The 18,221-nt window shown below is 41.5% G+C and overlaps 1 protein-coding gene across 1 annotated transcript in view; it reads right to left on the bottom strand.

The window, feature by feature from the left end:
• Micu2 (mitochondrial calcium uptake 2) overlaps window positions 1–17,360 on the bottom strand; it is a 79,929-nt gene extending 62,569 nt beyond the window's left edge. The window contains exon 1 of the mRNA XM_034497984.2: window positions 17,118–17,360. Coding sequence (XP_034353875.1) covers window positions 17,118–17,327 — 210 coding nt within the window. The 5' untranslated portion in view covers window positions 17,328–17,360. The remainder of the gene's footprint in view (window positions 1–17,117) is intronic.
• Window positions 17,361–18,221: the final 861 nt, after the last annotated feature.

Here is an 18,221-nt window from a genome sequence, read left to right as displayed (position 1 = left end):
CTGAGGAAAACACAGACAAGGGCCAGGAGAGCCAGGACACAGGGAAGGTGCTTCTTCAAACAGGCCTGAGTGCCTCACTCTGCTGTGTACAGTGTTTGGAACCACCATAATTACTACTTTTGGAGCTAAAAGCTTTATTTTCATACTAAGACTCTGTGTGTGTGTGTGTGTGTGTGTGTGTGTGTGTGTGTGTGTGTGTGTGTGTAAATGTTAGTAATTTTTAAGGAAAAAATCCCCAACATCTCTAGGTCTTTTCCTAACATGTTTCAAGAAATTTCAGTAATTATATTATTTTAGTGTTCCAAGAAATAACTGTCATGGCTGTAACATAAATGTACCTAATCACTGCTAATGGTCAAATCTACTGACAAAACACAAAGCCCTAATTTAAAAACAAAAAAAGCTGGAGTGTTGAATATGAAGTTTCTATCACTGATATGACTAAGCAGTACAGAGTTTCTGAGAAAGTGTCTTTCTGAAACATACTATACTGACTGTTCTTGTTACCCGACCCCATGCTGTTTCTTTTATGTGTAAGAGTGTCTCCATCCACTGGAACCGGAGTTACAGGCTGAGCTGTGGGTGCTGAGAACTAAGCCCAGATCCTGTGTAAAAGCAGTGAGTGCTCTTGACTTCGGACCCATCTCTCTAGCCTCTTGATTGTTCTCTCTTGATCCCAGTGGTTTGTGGCCAAATTCCAATGCTTTCTTCTTATTCTGGTTGCCACTAAACTATCTTTTACATCTAGTACACCTGTGTGAGACCTACCAGAAGGGCTTAAGGAAGCCTTTCCTTAAGGCTGCTTGGTAGGATGTTGGTTCAGCTAACCATGTGATGCTTATCAGACGAGCTTTTTGGCACTCAGCTGGTTCCTGCTTTCCCTTGGCAGTATAACAGTTACAGCTCCACCTCTGGGGTACCAACTAAGCCACACATAGACAGAGGAGTGCTGCTATATCACCAAATAGCAGTACACTGATCAGACTTCAATCCTGGAGCAATTCCTAGCATCCCACAAACTCCAGGGCTGTGGGTTTAAACATGGCAGAGATGCCTTCCTAGGGATCTGCTTTTGATTTAAGCTGGTTTCTTAATTAGGTGAGTATGGCTAAATGAAACTGAAAAAGACTTTGTTTTAAAAATACAGAGATGTGATTTAACCTCTTGCTATCTACACTGCATAAACAAACCACAGAAAGCAACCCATGTACAGCTTCTTGTACATAATCCCAGAGTAGACAGCCAAGCTTTAGGTTGCGCCTGGCATACCCGGAGCAATCTGTTGACATATACCTATTCTTTCCACTTATATTTACCTAACTTAAAAGGTAATTTTCATTTCCCAGGCACATAGTAACTAAGAGATGGAGACAAAGTTGCCTGGAATCTTAAGGCATGACACGCCTAGTATATAACATATGGAGCATATACTGTGGATAAAGGTAAAATTGGATAAGGCCTTATTCAAAGTCATCCCAACCTTTACTTTACCCATCATACACTCGTGGAATGTTCACAGATGGAAATGAACATTTCTGTATCACCAGATGTACTAGAATAAGATTCACAAAATATTAAAGTTGTACTGAAATTCAGAAACATTAATAGTGTTATATATGGAATTGGGCTATTATAGATTTGTTACTCTTATTATGACAAGCATGTGACCCATAAGCTCCTACACTGTTACTATTAGTGGTTCAGGATATGCTTATGCACTGGAGTCATTCTTAAAACATCCACGTGCCCAGCACTGGAAGCCCTTACATATACAGTCTATGGAATGCGTTACAGCACAACAGAAGCAACTTCTTACTTGGGCTCAGTGAAACAAACTGAGCTGCGGAAGGAAAGAGGGGATATCTTCTGCTTCTGTCATTAGCATTTGCTTTTCTTTTTTCCTTGGCCCCGCAGAAAATATCTTCTACAGACATACAGGAAGACAAACAAGCATGGTTCTATAATGACAAGGGAAGACAGGCTTTTATTCATGAGGACAAATAGCTATGCCAAATCACAGATCACCTCTAATTACAGGAATAGCTGTGCCATCTTTCTTCTCATAGTCTAGCCATTTACATGCTGTGATTTTTTTTGACTTTCATTTGGGCTTATTAACATCAAAGGTTGTCAGCATTCATCTGTTTCCAGGCATTCTTACCTGAGGCAGTAAGATAAAAACAAAAAACAAAAGCCGCCCCAAACTTGTCTGCACTCATTAGAGAGATTTCTGTATTTGCTGGCCTTATAATGCTTCATGGCTATCAAGCTTCTGTATGTTGCTGTGAATTTTATTACCAGTGGCACAGTAGTTTAAATGAACACAAATTATACTCCAGCACAGGGCAGCAAGTCTCAATTTTACCATCTTTTTACTCCTTTGCACAAAAGTACACACCACAACGCTAAGTACTCCTTCACTTTTACTGTCCTGTGATTGCTGAACTGCATGCCTGTGGCCTCTGACCTTATGCTTTTTGGTTAGACAAGCATTTTGCTTCAGGAAAGACTGGAGACTGTCACTCGGAGGACCACTGTATTTACTAGAGGAACCCGACAGTAAACTCCAGTCACAGGATCAGTTCTGCTTCTACCTACATGAAGTATCTAACAAGCCTGCTTCTCCCTCATTTGCTGAGTTAAATCAAATGTATGGCTCACTTGAAGCACAACCGAGGATCTCACCATTAACCCTCTTGGCCTGTATTTCTCCTGTTACCATTTCCTCTCCCTCAGAATCCCATACCCAGCAACAGTGCTTTTCTAAGTCACTGCAGATCCTTCCAGGATCAAGTCAGCATAAGCAATATCTAAACTTAGTAGGACAGGGCGGCCTCAGCAGCGGTGGGATGATGCTTACTATTGTCTTCTGAGATATGCAGGGGTCTTTGGTTTACGACAAAAGTAAGCTGGACCTTCTCTTTATTTTAATGCCCAATGAAGTCTTGAAGTAGCTCCCCACAGAACTTTACTGTCTAATGAGAATGTAATACTTTTTAATTTTACAGTGAAGAAACCTGACAAATACTACCCCACTATATGATAAATATTACCAGGAGACAGCTACATCCTGTACCTCTGATCTGAGGCACTATAAGGACAGTGTGGTTTAGAGGTATTCCTGACCAAAGTGCATAAACCACAAGGAAACAGCGACCAATTCTACTAAGGGACATTCTAAGCATTAGCCACCACTCAGTGACAGGAGAAAATGCTTTAAGAACGAGGATTGAGGCTAGACAGCCAGCCCAGTAACTTTGAACTAAGGGTAGCCTTTTTGTTCTTTCTGTTTTTCAAGACAGGTTCCTGGTTGGTCTCGAACTCACTCTGTAGACCAGGCTATCCTCAAACTCAAAGATCCACCTGCCTCTACCTCCTGAGTGCTGGATTACAAGCGTGCACCGCCATGCCCAGCTGAAGTTTGGCAATTTTAAGTATAGTGTAAGCAGGCACTCTACCTATCCAGCTACTCATGTTGTCTATTTAACATGTACTTACTGAATTCCTACTGTTGATCTGGGTCTCCTCTAAGTATGGCTGGTAAAATGATGAAAGTAAGGCAAGTTATATGTAAATACTGTTGTGGTATGGCTATCAAGTATTCTGTCACTAGGCTCATATGTGAAAGGCTTTATTGTCAGCTGATGGGCTTTGAGAAGTGATTGGATGAATCCACTGATGAGTTCATAGAAAATTGGCATATTAGAAAATGGAGTCTAGGTAGAGGAAATAGGTTACTGGAGGTGTGGCATGAGTTTTTCTTTTGCTATCCAATCTAGTCTGTATTGCCCGGCTAGTTTTGGGAGTGGGGTCTGCCCTGGCATGTGGTCATAGGATTAAAGAAAAATGACTCCCTATAAATTGCCAATAGCTCCTACCTTGATAGTGGTAGGATTTTCTGTCTACTGCTAGTTCTGCCCTCCCAAACCCCACTGGGTTTTTATCTGGGTGGAGCCTGCTTAGGTCTTGTGTATGCTGTCACAACTGCTGTAAAGTCATTTGTGTAACTGTCCTATTGTTTCAGAAAAACACTATTTCTTTGATATTTTCCACCAACTCTGGGTCTTACAATCTTTTGAACCCCTCTTCTGAGAAGATCCCTTAGCCTTATGGGGAGAGATCTGTCATTCATGTCCAATAACGGGCTTAGAACTTCACTATCTCTTTGTACATTGGCCAGTCAAGGGTCTCTGCAATCTACTCCAAGAAGCTTCTTTGATGAGAGCTGAGAAAGGCATTAGGAGTCATTTTAGTACTATCTATACAGCAGAATAATAGTATTGGGTTCTCCCCTCGGACCTATCCTATCTAGCCACAAATTCTTGGTCTTTTTCAGGGCCAGGTATGAGTTCCATCCATGGAGTGGACTTCAGACTCAATCAGAAAAGTGGTGGTTACTCCCATAACCCTTAAACCACTACTGCACCAGTGGGCATATCCAGTCAGGCTGGTTGGGAGAAAAATTTAAAGGGAAAATCCTGTCATCACACTGACGTAGACTAGCAGGTGACAGATTCCTGAGGGTGGACCAAATGATGAGAAACAAAGAAGACAGGAAAGGAGGTCTTGTACAAGCAATGACTTATGCCAAGCAAGTTAATTAAGAAGGACAGCATCTTATAGTTTCTATGGGGAAAATAGGACAGAATCAGAAGAAAGCTACCATAAAATGGGACCAAGTCAGCAGGATCAAGCAATGTTGGAAGAAGGGAACACAGGATATCTCAAGTATATCACAGACCAAGTGCTCAGTGACCTTGGGATTGATAACCATAGCATTTAAAGGAGGAGAAAAATCAAGTTCTCAGGAGCCAAAACTGCAGCTCCCTCAAGGCCCTGGCCCCAGGCCATTACTAGCCTTTCCAAGCATGCTCCCAGATTTAGACAAGGTTCTTTCTCCATAAATCAGGACCTCAGCAAAGGCCTTGGATCCCAACATCAAACTTGCTCTTGTCACATGTTCCCACCACTACAATGTTCTGCCTCACTATGGTCCCAGCAGTAGATTCAACTGACCAGAATGAAACCTCTGAAACTGTAAGTCAAGATAAATCCATTTTCCTTTACTTTTTCCCAGTGACAAAAACTGATGGACATACTTTGGAAGATACTAAGAACTAAATGAGGGCTTAGAGTAGATAGAATTTTAGCAAGTATTAGATCTTGACTTTCTTTTTTGAGAGAGTCTTGCTATATAACCTAGGCTGACTTGGAATCTAAGATCCACCTAAGTTCTCTGTCTCCCAATCCTGGTATTACAGACATGGGCCACCATATTCAACTTGGTTTCTATCTGTCTCTCTAGTTTTAGCAGTCCTGAACTTGCTATGTAGACCAGGCTGGCCTCTAATTCACAGAACTCCTCCTTTCTGTGCCTCCTGAGTGCTGGGCAAGGGACCCTTCTGACAGACAACAGTGAGAAGGACTGATACCAATAGAAACTAAGTGTCACTGTGGGTGCCAACATTTTAAAATTAGAAGCCAGGTGGTGGGGGTTTATATCTTTAAGCCCAGCATTCTCAAGAAAGAGGCAGGAGGATCTCTGAGTTCAAGGCCAACCGGGTCTACAAAGAGAGTTCCAGGACAACCAGGGTTACACAAACAAATCCTGTCTTGAAAAAAACAAAACAAAAAATTAAGAGTAATTCAAGCTTCCTACTACCACTGCAGCCCATCTTGATGCCACTAAAATGTTCAATCATTGAGTGAGGTGATACTGAAAGTTAAAATATGTCTGAAAACATGAGTCATGGAGGTGGCTGTAGGGGCACAGATGCAAAGGTCATACTAGTACATCATGGCTAAGGGATGCAGACATATTGGGTAATTTTACCCTGCCTATTCTGGAATTATGTAGACCACCCTGTCCTAGTGAAAGGGTTAAAAATTTTCAGAAACTCCTAACAGGCTGAGCAGAACCAGGGACTTTCCACAGGTACTCTCCAATAACCTTCCTTCACTCCCCCTGGATTGTGGTTTTCCCCCTGAGTTGTGGTTTTTGCCTCCGTCTCCAAAGCCCCAGGGTCAGACCCCACTGCCCCTGTGTAGGCCATGGGTCTTGACCTCAGCATGCTGATCGAAATACACCTCTTGCTGATTGCATCAAGTTCGGTGTCTTGTGAGTTATTGGGTAGCCGGGACTTCCTGAGGCTTGGGTGAGGTCCTCCCTTCATGGGGGTCTTACACTAGAACTCAGAGAAGCCTCTGCTGTCTGTGTGTCATCATGCCTAGTGACAGTCAGTTTTCTTTAAGAGTGTGACACCTTGTCTATCAACTATACTCCAACACAGGCCCCATAGCTCAGCCATTGCTATCTGAAGCAGAGCAGCTGTGACTACCTATAGATTGAGTTTGTTGAGTTCTCTCATAGGAAAGGAAGATCACCAGACTCTGCCCAGGGACTCCAGCTATTCCCTCCCCCTAAACTCACACGATAGCTATGTTTGATTCTGTCCCAGCTGTACCTGGCCTTGGGAGGTGCTTAGAGTATATACAGGAGGCAGGAAGTTAATTGAAGTAGGAAACTCCATCTATGCAGCCTCTAGGAGATTGATGCCCATGTCAAGGTAGGACTTTCCAACTGAGCAAAACAAATTTACTAACTCATGATGGACTGATGGAACTCTTCCTTTGGTTATCCACGCTCCATCTAGGGTGAATAGGCATTTGCTCACATCTCTCCATAAGCTCACACACTAAATCCTTTGCTATAAGTAGTCAACTAAGAGCTCCTTTGTCTCCTGAAACCCAGGGGAACTGTCTTCATTCTATATCAGTTATTCATGCATTGTTCCTCAGCTCCTCAGCCATTCTTCCTGGGTCTGCTCCATGACACTGGGGCTGAAGTTTGTGAATTCCTCTCCTGTGCCAGCTGGAAAAACTTTAGTCTGTCAACAGAGGACAGTGTGTTGATACTGAAAGACACCAGTAATAGAAAGGCACTTGTCCCTATGTCCCTGTCTATCTTATTTATTCAGAGATGGAGCCCAAAGGCCCACATCACAGGTCACGGCCACTTCTGATGGGTAGGCACAATGGCTTTGGCTGCTTTGGCTGCTTTGGCTGCATCTTCAGGAAAACATCCTTTGTACCCTGGCATTTCCAAACAGCTCTGCTGAGCAGCTTCTAAAGCAATTCCAAAGACATGTTAAGTTACACACAATTCAACATGTAGTGTTTATGAAGTGCTGTGGAGCTAAGTGAGTATAGATTAGCCATCCCACTCACTCTCTCTAGAAACGGCAGACTCCTATTGGTAGAAGGCTGTATATTGCTGTGGTATCTATCCATAACTGCTGCAAAGATGCTGACTTTTAGTGTCTGTTCTTCCTTGCCTAGAGGTAGATAGCTAGTTTTTGGCCCTGTTACTTTTCTGGGTTTCTTTCTCCTAACAAATTTTTGAGGGCATTGCAAAGATAAAGACATTATTCTATAACCTTCAGTTGAGGTGAGCAGTGTCACACAAATATAAGCATTTAACAAATAATTAGACAAACCCCCATTTATTGATTGTGTTGTATATATATATATATATATATATATATATATATGTCTGTCTGTGGAGGTCAGAGATAACTTGTAGGAATTGGTTGTCTCTCACACATAGGTCTCAGGGATTGAGCTCAGGTTGGTAGGTTTGGTAAGTGCTCCTTTACCCAGAGCCATTTTGCCAGTTCCCAGCATTTAACCATTACATGACACCAAAATATACTATTCAGCTGGCTTTTACCATATGCCAGGACTATTTAAATGAAAAAGTGCCAGGTGTGGTGGAGGATTTGCTGAAGGAGGCAGAGGCAGGAGGATCCCAAGTTTAAGGCTGAAGAGATGGCTCAGTGGTTAAGAGCACTGGCTGCTCTTCCAGAGATACTAAGTCCAATTCGCAGCAACCACATGGTGGCTCACAACCATCTGTAATGGGATCTCATGTCTTCTTCTGGTGTGTCTGAAGACAACAGTGGTGAACATACATACATAAAAAAAATAAATCTTTTAAAAAATATTAAAAAGTAATCTAATTGGTCTGAGGTTTATCAGTGGAAGCCTCTCAATTTAGTTGGAGTGAAATCACTGATTTTACTTAGATTCTTTAGTAAAAACACATATAAGTGCTTATAATATAATATCAAAATCTCAATTTCCTATGGATAGGTAAAGGAGATGAATTTTAGACTTTTGAGAAATTACATAATTATTTATTAGAAGTAAGGCCTTATCAACTTATTTGCTCATTCAGTTAAGTATATGTAGCATTTGTGTTTCAGTCATAATACACTGTGGACAACAAAAGAAAAGAGTACAGTGTCTTCCTTACGTTTTTCTAGTGTGAACATGGCATGGCATGTTTCTGGAGTTCCAAGAGTGTAACTGGGTCTAGTTGGGACAATGGGGAATTGTTCTATGCTGTTGTCTGACTTTTCTATCAATGGTATCCAAACTAAAGCCACTTTGTTAAGCAGTGCAGTTCAGTTCATTCCATCACTGTTCTATGCATCAATATGCAGAGATGAAACACACAAATGGCCATTCCACTAGAAGACAAAATACATACATAAAATAATTCCAAAGAGAAGAAAAGAAACCCTGATTGATGGAGCAGAAGTTTGTAAGGATTCATAAACACAAACACAAATACAACTAAATATACTAAGGGGAATAAAACACCAATGAATTTATATAATAAGGGATGTGGACTACCTTTACTTAGAATATAGAAATGCAGTAATGTCCACTGTTAAACCAAATAATTTGACTATTTAAATAGCAGAAGACAATTGTTTTCATTGAAAAGCAAACAAAACAAAACAAAACAAAACTGAAGTGAAGCCAAGGAAATGTCTAGTGTCTAATATTCTATATAACCTGACAAAATTTAGAAGCAACTCACTTACTGATGAACCTTAAAGCAAATTCTACTACAAAATTCTGGCAGGAGGCAGCACTGTTACCCTATTGTACTCATTGTACGTTCTGAAACAGCACAATCACACTTATATAAGACACATGCAGTTCAGACTTTGTACAGCTTCTTGTGTAACTCAGTCTCCTGATTAAGGTGCCACCATTTCCCAATTACTGTGAGAACTTTGTAACTTGTTTTCACTTCACTCATTTTTCTAAGGTCTTGATATTCTTCCCACCGAGGCAACCAAATAATATAAAGCTTGAGAAGATGGTGGGCATAACAGGAATTGGTGAGCAAAATGATACTTTGAGATGCTGTAACACTTATAATAGGAAAGTAACATTGCTATTCATGACAGAGTTGGATACTGTAAAAAAAAAAAAAAAAAAAAAAAAAAAAAAGCCTTACAGGCTTCTTAAAGGTTTCCAGTCCAGATCCCTTTTCCACTGAAAAATTTTTACAAGACCCTAGGTATAGAGGTATATAAAACAGGTATATAAACCATCTACTCACAATAAGTTATCAAACTGTCTTATAACAACTGTTTTTTATACATTTTTACTATTTATTAAAGAGAAAAGCAAATTTTTGGGTAGGGATGGGAAGATGGCTCGGTTGTTAGAAGTACTTGCAGCAAGCAAGAGGATCACAGTTCAGATCCTCAGAGTCCATGCAAATGCCATAAATGCCAGGTCAGTTGGGTGTGGTAGCCTGCCTGTACTTCTAGTTAGAAAGGCAGAAGGGTTTCTCAGAGCAATCTGGCTAGCAAGACCGGACAGAACAAGCTCTAGGTTTGACTGAAAGATCCTGCCTCAAAGAATAAGGTGCAAGAGTGACTGAGGAAGATTCCTGACATCACCTCATACCTCCACATACATGCCCATAAACACATGTACACATAAATGCACACCACCCACCACACACACACACACACACACACACACACACACACACACAGAATTTAAGACAATGGACCTTTGAGATGGCTTGGTAGGTAAAGGAGGTTGCTACTCAGACTGAAGACCGGAGCTTTGATCATTAGACTCAGATGGTGAAGGAAAAACCAGACTATAACAGATTTCCATACATGCAGTTGGACCCACACATATGAACACAAATAAATGGAATAAAAAATTAAAAAGTACTTAATAAGACAGATGTGGTCCTTAAATCTTGGCTGGATATCTGACCCTGCAGGATGTAGTATATTTTCAATGTTTTTCTGAAGTTGACTGATATTTTGAGTTTTTAGTTATCAATGCAAATACACAATATAAATAAAGACACATAACTATTTAGGGATGCTTCAGAAATTGTTGAAAATTATGTTCTAATTCCAAGCAAGATTTATGTAACGACTTTCTAAGATTAGTAACTTAAAATTTTCAAATCAAATATTTAAACACAATACAATGACAAATATAGTAATTTGATACACACTGAAAAAATGGTGGTAGACAGGTCTGGGCCTGAGCACTGAGCAGATCTTGGGCCCCAGCTCTAACACCGGTAGTAACACCCACCCCACACAGTTCTAATACAACCAAAATAATAGGAAAGACAGGCTCCAGTCAGAGACAGGGCAGGTAGCACTAAGGAGATTCAGATGGCGAAAGGCACAAGAACATAAGCATCAGCAGCCCTGGGTACTTGGCACCATTAGAACCTAGTTCTCCCACACAAGAAAGTCCTGAATTCCCCATATCACAAGAAAAGCAAGATTCAGATTTAAAATCACTTATAATAATGATGATAGAGGACTTTAAGGACATAAATAACACTCTCAAAGAATTTGAAAAGAACACAGGTAAACAGGTAGAAGAGAAAGCACAAAAATCCTTTTAAAGAATTACAAGAGAACACAACCAAACAGGTGAAGGAATTGAATAAAACCACCCAGGACATAATAATGGAAGTAGAAACAATAAAGAAATCACAAAGGGAGACTACCCTGGAGATAGAAAACCTAGGAAAGAAATCAGGAGTCATAGACACAAGCATCACCAACAGAATACAAGAGATAGAAGAGAGAATCTCAGGTGCAGAAAATACCATAGACAATATTGACACAACTGTGAAAGAAAGCACAAAATGCAAAAAGTTCTTAACACAAAACATCCAGGAAATCCAGGACACAATGAGAAGACCAAACCTAAGGATAACAGGTATAGATGAGAGTGAAGATTCCCAACTTAAAGGGCCAAAAAATATCTTCAACAAAATTATAGAAGAAAACTTCCCTAACCTAAAGAACGAGATGCCCATAAACATACAAGCCTATAGAACGCCAAATATATTAGACCAGAAAAGAAACACCTCCCGTCACATAATAATCAAAACACCAAGTGCACAAAACAAAGAAAGAATATTAAATGCAGTAAGGGAAAAAGGCCAAGTAACATATAAAGGCAGACCTATTAGAATTACACCAGACTTCTCACCAGATACTATAAAAGCTAGAAGATGCTGGACAGATATCATACAGACCCTAAGAGAACACAAATGCCAGCCCAGGCTACTATACCCATCAAAATTCTTAATTACCATAGATGGAGAAACCAAGATATTCCACTACAAAACCAAATTTACACAATATCTTTCCACAAACCCAGCATTACAAAGGATAATAGCAGGAAAGCTCCAATACAAGGAGGGAAATTATACCCTAGAAAGAGCAAGAAAGTAATCCTCTTCCAACAAACCCAAAAGAAGATAGCCACACAAAGATAATTCCACCTCTAACAACAACAACAACAACAACAACAAAAAAACAGGAAGCAACAATCACTGTTCATTAATATCTCTTAACATCAATGAACTCAATTCCCCAATTAAAAGACATAGACTAATTGACTGGATATGTAAACAGGACCCAGAATTTTGCTGCATACAAGAAACCCACCTCAGTGACAAAGACAGACTTTATCTTTGAGTAAAAGGCTAGAAAACAAGTTTTCAAGCAAATGGTCCTAAGAAACAAGTTGGAGTAGCCATTCTAAAATCTCCATCCCGAGAAAACAAAGGAAGGGTCTCATGGCTCCACCTGTATAGGTAGTTGAAGGTGGCCTTGCCAGACATCAGTGGAAGTGGACGGCCTTGGTACCTGAAAGTTTGGATTCCCTAGTGTTGGGAAATTTCAAGAGCAGGGAAGCAGGAATGGGAGGATGGTGGGCACCCACCCTCATAATAATTGGAGGAGGGAGGATGGGGTAAGGGGTTAGGCATCAGTGGAAGTGGAGGGCCTTGGTGCCTGAAAGTTTGGATTCCCTAGTGTTGGGGAATTTGAGAGCAGGGAGGCAGAAATGGGAAGATGGTGGGAGCACACCCTCATAGAAACTCCCAGAATTATATGGATTAGACATGACAGAGGCAGGCCGCCAGAAGACTAGATTCCAGAATTCAAACAAAAAAATTATCTTGATACTAAAATTTGTTTTGAGGATTGTATATTGCAGAATATACAGCCTTGGTGTATCTACTCATCAAGCAAGCTGAGCAGACCTACTTGAAACTCTGATGTCCTGGAATTCCAGCTGGATGCAGTGAAGACACAGAGTCAGAGGCTTAACAATTTACCCTTCCCCCTGCCCCTCTTCTAATATCTCAATGCCCATAATCAGCCTGAAGAAGTTAATGAAGAGTCGGCGCCCCTATTCCCTGGGCTTGGGGACTAAGGAGTTTAATATTGAGCTGTCTTTCTAGGGAAAAGTAGTGGTTTTGTTGGAACAGGGAGGATTAGCTAGGATTTATTGCATAGTCATAACCTATTGGTAGAAATATGTATAATTGTTATTAAGATGAAGTTATAATTTCTTAAATAGTACACAATTTACTTTGATTTCAAATTTAAGGTTTCCATTGGTATGAGTTTCTTATGGATATAGAAGTGAGATGAATATTGTTACTCTCATAGGCATTGTGCCTATAGAACACATTTAGGAATACAAGACTTAGACCCAGTCCTTTAACTTTTTTAACTGATTTGAGATGGTTAGCCTGTGAGTTAAGGGCCTATAGCAAATTCATGGCTTTGAGTTAGGGTGTTTTCTATATTTTATTTAGAAATAGCTGAGAGGAGTTAACAAACAACAGTCCAGATTGCCTTACATAGACCAGTTAACAAACAACAGTCCAGATTGCCTTTCAAAACATCAGAAGTCCACAGAAGTGAAGTTACAAACATTTCTGTATTAATGTTCATTTTGATTAGAGACCTGTCTGCTCCTGACAGCTTCCTGTCTTGGATTCTAAAAAGAAATTGAGCATCTTTGGAGTTACTCCAGTTGTAGTGAGATAGCCACTAGGCAAGAATTGCTTCTTTCCATCTACAGACAAATTACTGTCCAGAAAAGGACACACTTGTGGAATACTCAACTGATTATATCTGCCAAGACAGAGTAATCAGCCCTTAATAATTCTGCATCACTAGGTCTGTCAGATGATCCTGGGCCAGAAGGCTGAAGATCAGATGCTCCAACGTTTTGTAGTATAGGGACTGTCCAGGTGTTCAGTGGTCTCTATAAATTGGCTAAGTTTTAGAAGCTATGCTTTTTGTTTCCCATAATTTCAGTTAACTCAGTCATTCTAGATTTCCGACGGGGTTGAAAACTTATAGTCTCATAGCCAATCCTGGCTATTTATTTTGAGAGAAAAGATTTGAGAGGATGGTTTTCAGCTGACATTCATTCTAAAGCCAAGAGAAAAGCCAGGTTCAGAACTAAGTGTTTTAGTTAGGAGAGATGACAGAGGTTCTGGTTAGTCAACAAAATGATGGACTGGGTATTAGGTCTATCTTGGAACTTACTGACACAAATTGATATAGTTATGCTCTAATTGTATTTTGAGAGAAAAGTTTTATTTTAACAGGAAGGGTGATATGTAGGAGGAGCTAAGGTGGGGGAGTATGGAGAGGAAGAGGAGGGGAGAAGGAGCTATGTGATGAGAGATAGAGAGGGTGAGGGACATGGAGGCGGATGTTCGAGTGTCTCTGCCAGTCAAAGATAGTTGATATATCTAGGTTGGGTATTGGGTTACACTTCTGATTGATATTGAGCACCACCAAACTTATAAAGCCTTTGATTAACATTAAAAAATTGTATAAAAGCAAAAAGGAGAAGGGGGCATGGGATAGGGGATTTCTAGGGACGGGAAATGGGGAAAAGGGATGGCATCTGAAATGTAAGTAAAATATCCAATAAAAAATAAATTAAAAGAAATGTAAAAAATGGTGGTAGAAACACAGTTTTTTTTTTTTGTTGTTGTTTAGAACAAGGTTCCAGTGAAGTCACATGTATTACCACTGAGTACTACTACAAACACTTGAGATTCAGTGTGTTTTTGTTTGATTCCCCCCCACCCCTTGGTGCTTAGAAACCTTTTATTCTTGGCTTTTTCTCTCTTTTCTCTCTTCTCTCTCTCTTTCTCCCCCTCCCTCCCCTGCCCTCTCTCTTTGACAAGCCTACATCCAGTTATGGTCTCATATGCAAGCCAGGATGAGGGCAACACCCATAGTTAAGCAGCTGGTCTAGTGTGCCTTGTTTGCACTCCTAATTAGATAAGTTAAAATCCCTGGGTACTGGAAACAAAGTAACCTCTTCTACCTAAAATGCTTCCTGTGGGGCTGGGGGTAGAGGTGGGGTAGTGTGGGTGTCCAAGATTACAGAACTCCTGCAAAGCCTTCCTATAGTCCTTAGCTTAGGGATTTAAAGACATTCCAGGTCACTGCACACACCTGTCTTGTTACTCACGTTTTTGCTGAGTTAAACTTTCTTGTAGATTTCTGAGCAGATATTCCAATCACCTACACTCCTTTTCTGCCAAACAATTCCCAAGCAGCTCCAGGATGACCATTTATTTCTCATCCCTTCAGGACACCAGGAGTGTGTGCTGGGTGCTCTTGTAGGACCCTCCAAGGCAGCCAGCTTTAACATTGCATTAAAACTGCTGTCTGCTGTCAGACTTAAGCAAGCTGCCTTTCTAACCCCACTCCTTGCACACAGCCTTGGTACACAGGATTTCAGTAATTATGAAGGAAAGAAGGGTTACAACCTGTCAAGCTGCTTTATGACCTGGATGTCTACTGTTGATCTGCACAAACCACAAGGTCACAAGGGAAAACAGAAAGAGTAGGGCACCATTAACACAAGTTCTCCATTTTTGCTGGAAACATCATTTAGTGTTGATGAATGAAAATGAAGTCTATTCTCATTATTACACTAGATCCACATATACGCAGTAAAATAAATATAAAATAAAGCTGTATGTACTCATGTGACCAAATGGTGGAGGAGGATTAATAGCCCCCCCCTTTAATTACTGCCCTAGAAGGTGAGTTTTCAAAATACACCAACACTGAATGAGGAAGGAACGTTCACTGTAGCAGTAAAAGCATAAACCTAGGTTTTCAATTAGTCCAAAGATCCGACCAAGCCAACCTGTGCCAACAGAATTTACAAAACAATTGATATGAGTCTGTGTTTCTTTAGTTAGGTGAAAGGCTACAAAGTTGCAGAGAATGAGCAGGCTAAGTTAGGGAAAGGATCAAAATCTAACATTGGGGGCCAGAAAACAAACAAAACCAGAGAAAAATCTTGAAACTCAAAGGAGGTTTAGAAACTGTGGAAGGTGTGGGTGAGAATTAAACTTGGTTCCTAGACAGTGAGTGAGTCACTGGCTGAAGTGTTTTGAGTTAATAACAAGTCATGGAATGTGACTAAGGTGGCTCTGTGTCACAAAGTTTTAAAATGTGCAGGGCTGGGATGTAGTTCAGTAGGAGACCACTTGCCTACTATATTGGAAACTCAGCACCAGAAAAAAAAAAATTTATTATCTTAGTTAGTTTCTGATGTTAAAGTAAAATACCACACGGAGGACTAACCTAAGGTTCTGAATAGGATGGAATTGATCATGCAAACAGAAAAAACCAATAATGAACAATTTGTCTGACATAGGATTAACAAAAATGTCGGAGCTGGAGAGATGGCTCAGTGGTTAAGGGCACTTGCTGCTCTTCTAAGAGGGCCCAGGTTCAGTTCCCAGCACTCATGTGGTCTCTTAGGATCACCTGTAACTCTAGTTCCAGGGGCTCAATGCAGTCTCAAGGTAACTGGGCATCAGGTTTGCATTCAGTGTACACACATACACTCAGGCAAAATACTTATACATATAAAATGAAAATAAATTATAGAAAAAGTTTTTAAAAGTCTATAATGCATGAGAAGTTTTTCCACCTCTAATCAGATGTGGTGTGAAGTTGGAGTCAGTGTTTGTATAAAGTGCTATATGTCAGCAATCAAACATTTACCAACCTTTAACCTGTAAGGTATGCTTTTCTTTTTGTTGTATTTTAATATTTCTTGAGTTTTTCCACTAGAACTAGATAATAGAAACCTAACAAATAAGAACATACTGCTTTTAATTTAAAAAACTGGGGGCTGGAGAGCTGGCTCAGGGGTTAAGAGCACCGACTGCTCTTCCAGAAGTCATGAGTTCAATTCCCAGTAACCACATGGTGGCTCACAACCATCTGTAATGGGATCCAACGCCCTCTTCACATAAAACAAACAAACAAACAAACAAACAAATCTTAAAAAAAAAAAAAAGTGAAGATCGTTAATTTAAAAAACCTAAAAACCAAACCACTGAAATGCCTTTCTCTATAAAAACCTTAGGGAATACACTCAAACTTTCCAATATTTTACAAGACAGTGTTTATCTTGAAGCAGGGTACTTAATTAACGTTTGCATCCTAACAGCCCAGGTTTAGGAACACTGGTTTTGCTGAGTATGTGGAGTCCACTAAAACCTTAAGGTTTCGACTTATGTAACAGTAATCATTCGAACTGATAAAAATCTGCAACTATCAACTGTTTAACTTTTACAGTTGATATTTTCTAGCCTGGGAGGGTGTGGATCACACAGTAGGTCGACTCCACCCTTCTCAACAAAGAAGCGACCAGGGAACCCTTTCACACTGAAGGTTAACTAAGATGCCTCCTGGGGAGGCAGGGGTGCCCAGCACCCGCAGATCTCAAGGTCCCTTCTCCACCAGGTGAGCAGAGGCGTGCCCCGAGCCACGCCCACACGCTGCCCCGGCAGGGCCTCCCGCCACCTTCCCTCGAGGTACTCCGGGCTCGCGCCAGCGGCCTGGGGTCTCCGGTGCCTCCGCCTCCCTCCCAGGGGCGTCTGAGGGCGGGGCGGGGCTGAGCCGTACCTGCGCCAACACCGTAAGGGTGCCCTCGCGCGCAGCCGCTTTCACGCGGCCGTGCTGCCATGCCGCTCCTGCGCCTGCCAGGGCCACGCCGGCTACAGCGGCTGCCAGAGGGCCGCGGCTCGGCATAGCTCGCCGGCCGGCCGCGAGCCCGCGCCTCAGCCTTCCGCCCCAGGCCGCCAGCCGAGCGCTTCTTCCCGCAGCCGCCGCCATCTTTGCGGAAGCGCCCGAGCGCCGCGCCCCACCCACACCTTCTGTTGCCCGAGAACTGAGTTGGGCTCTCGCGAGAGCGCATCAGCCTCCACCATGCTCTGCGCTTGTGTTGCTAGGTGTGGCTGCTTCCTCGACGTTCAAGAGTGGTTTTGAGGTGACCCTCGGCTCGGGTGACAAGTTCCCAGGCAAAGGATATGAGTTAGCTGGTAAACTGTCCAAACAGGTCGGGGCACCACCGTAGTCCAAGAAACGGGCTGTAGGGATGGCTCAGAGGTTAAGGGTGCTTGCTGCCCTTCCAGAGGACCACAGTTGGATTCCGGAAACTTAAGGCCACATATAACTCCAGCTCCAGGGGATCCAGCGCCCTCTTCTGGCCTCCAACATCACACCCCAACCCCCATGAAATTAAAATAAAAGAAGAGTAATAGGTACTGGGTGGAATACATCAGACAAAAAGATTAAGAATAGGCAATAAGTGAGAAGGGTGTTTGATGATAAATGCGGAGTCAGATTCGATTTAGCATGACTTTTCAGTCAATAGACTTAAACATAGCACCTCTGACTCTCTCAGGAAAGCCTTTGTCAGTCTTAAGTGGGCACTTTTAGAGCTGGAGAGGGAAACACTTCTAACACTAAGTGTCAAAGGGTGCTAAATATAATCACTGTGAGCATGATGCAACAGTAGAATTCCATCCTCAAAGAGGCTGGGGTAAGGGCCTGAAAAGTGATGCATTTTTGACACTGTCATATTTGCCCTAAATGCCAGATGCCTGGCTATATGGAGTTGCTGGAGACAGTTGGTTCAGTGGCTAAAGGCACTTCATGCCAAGCCTGACTACCTGAGTTGGAAGTCAGAGAAAAGATTCCTATAAGATGCTTTCTGACCCCTGCACT

Source organism: Arvicanthis niloticus, chromosome 3, assembly GCF_011762505.2.
Source record: "Arvicanthis niloticus isolate mArvNil1 chromosome 3, mArvNil1.pat.X, whole genome shotgun sequence".
NCBI classification, from domain to species: Eukaryota; Metazoa; Chordata; class Mammalia; order Rodentia; family Muridae; genus Arvicanthis; species Arvicanthis niloticus.
Note: the sequence above shows the minus strand (reverse complement) of the source record. Positions and strands in the feature narration are given on the sequence as shown.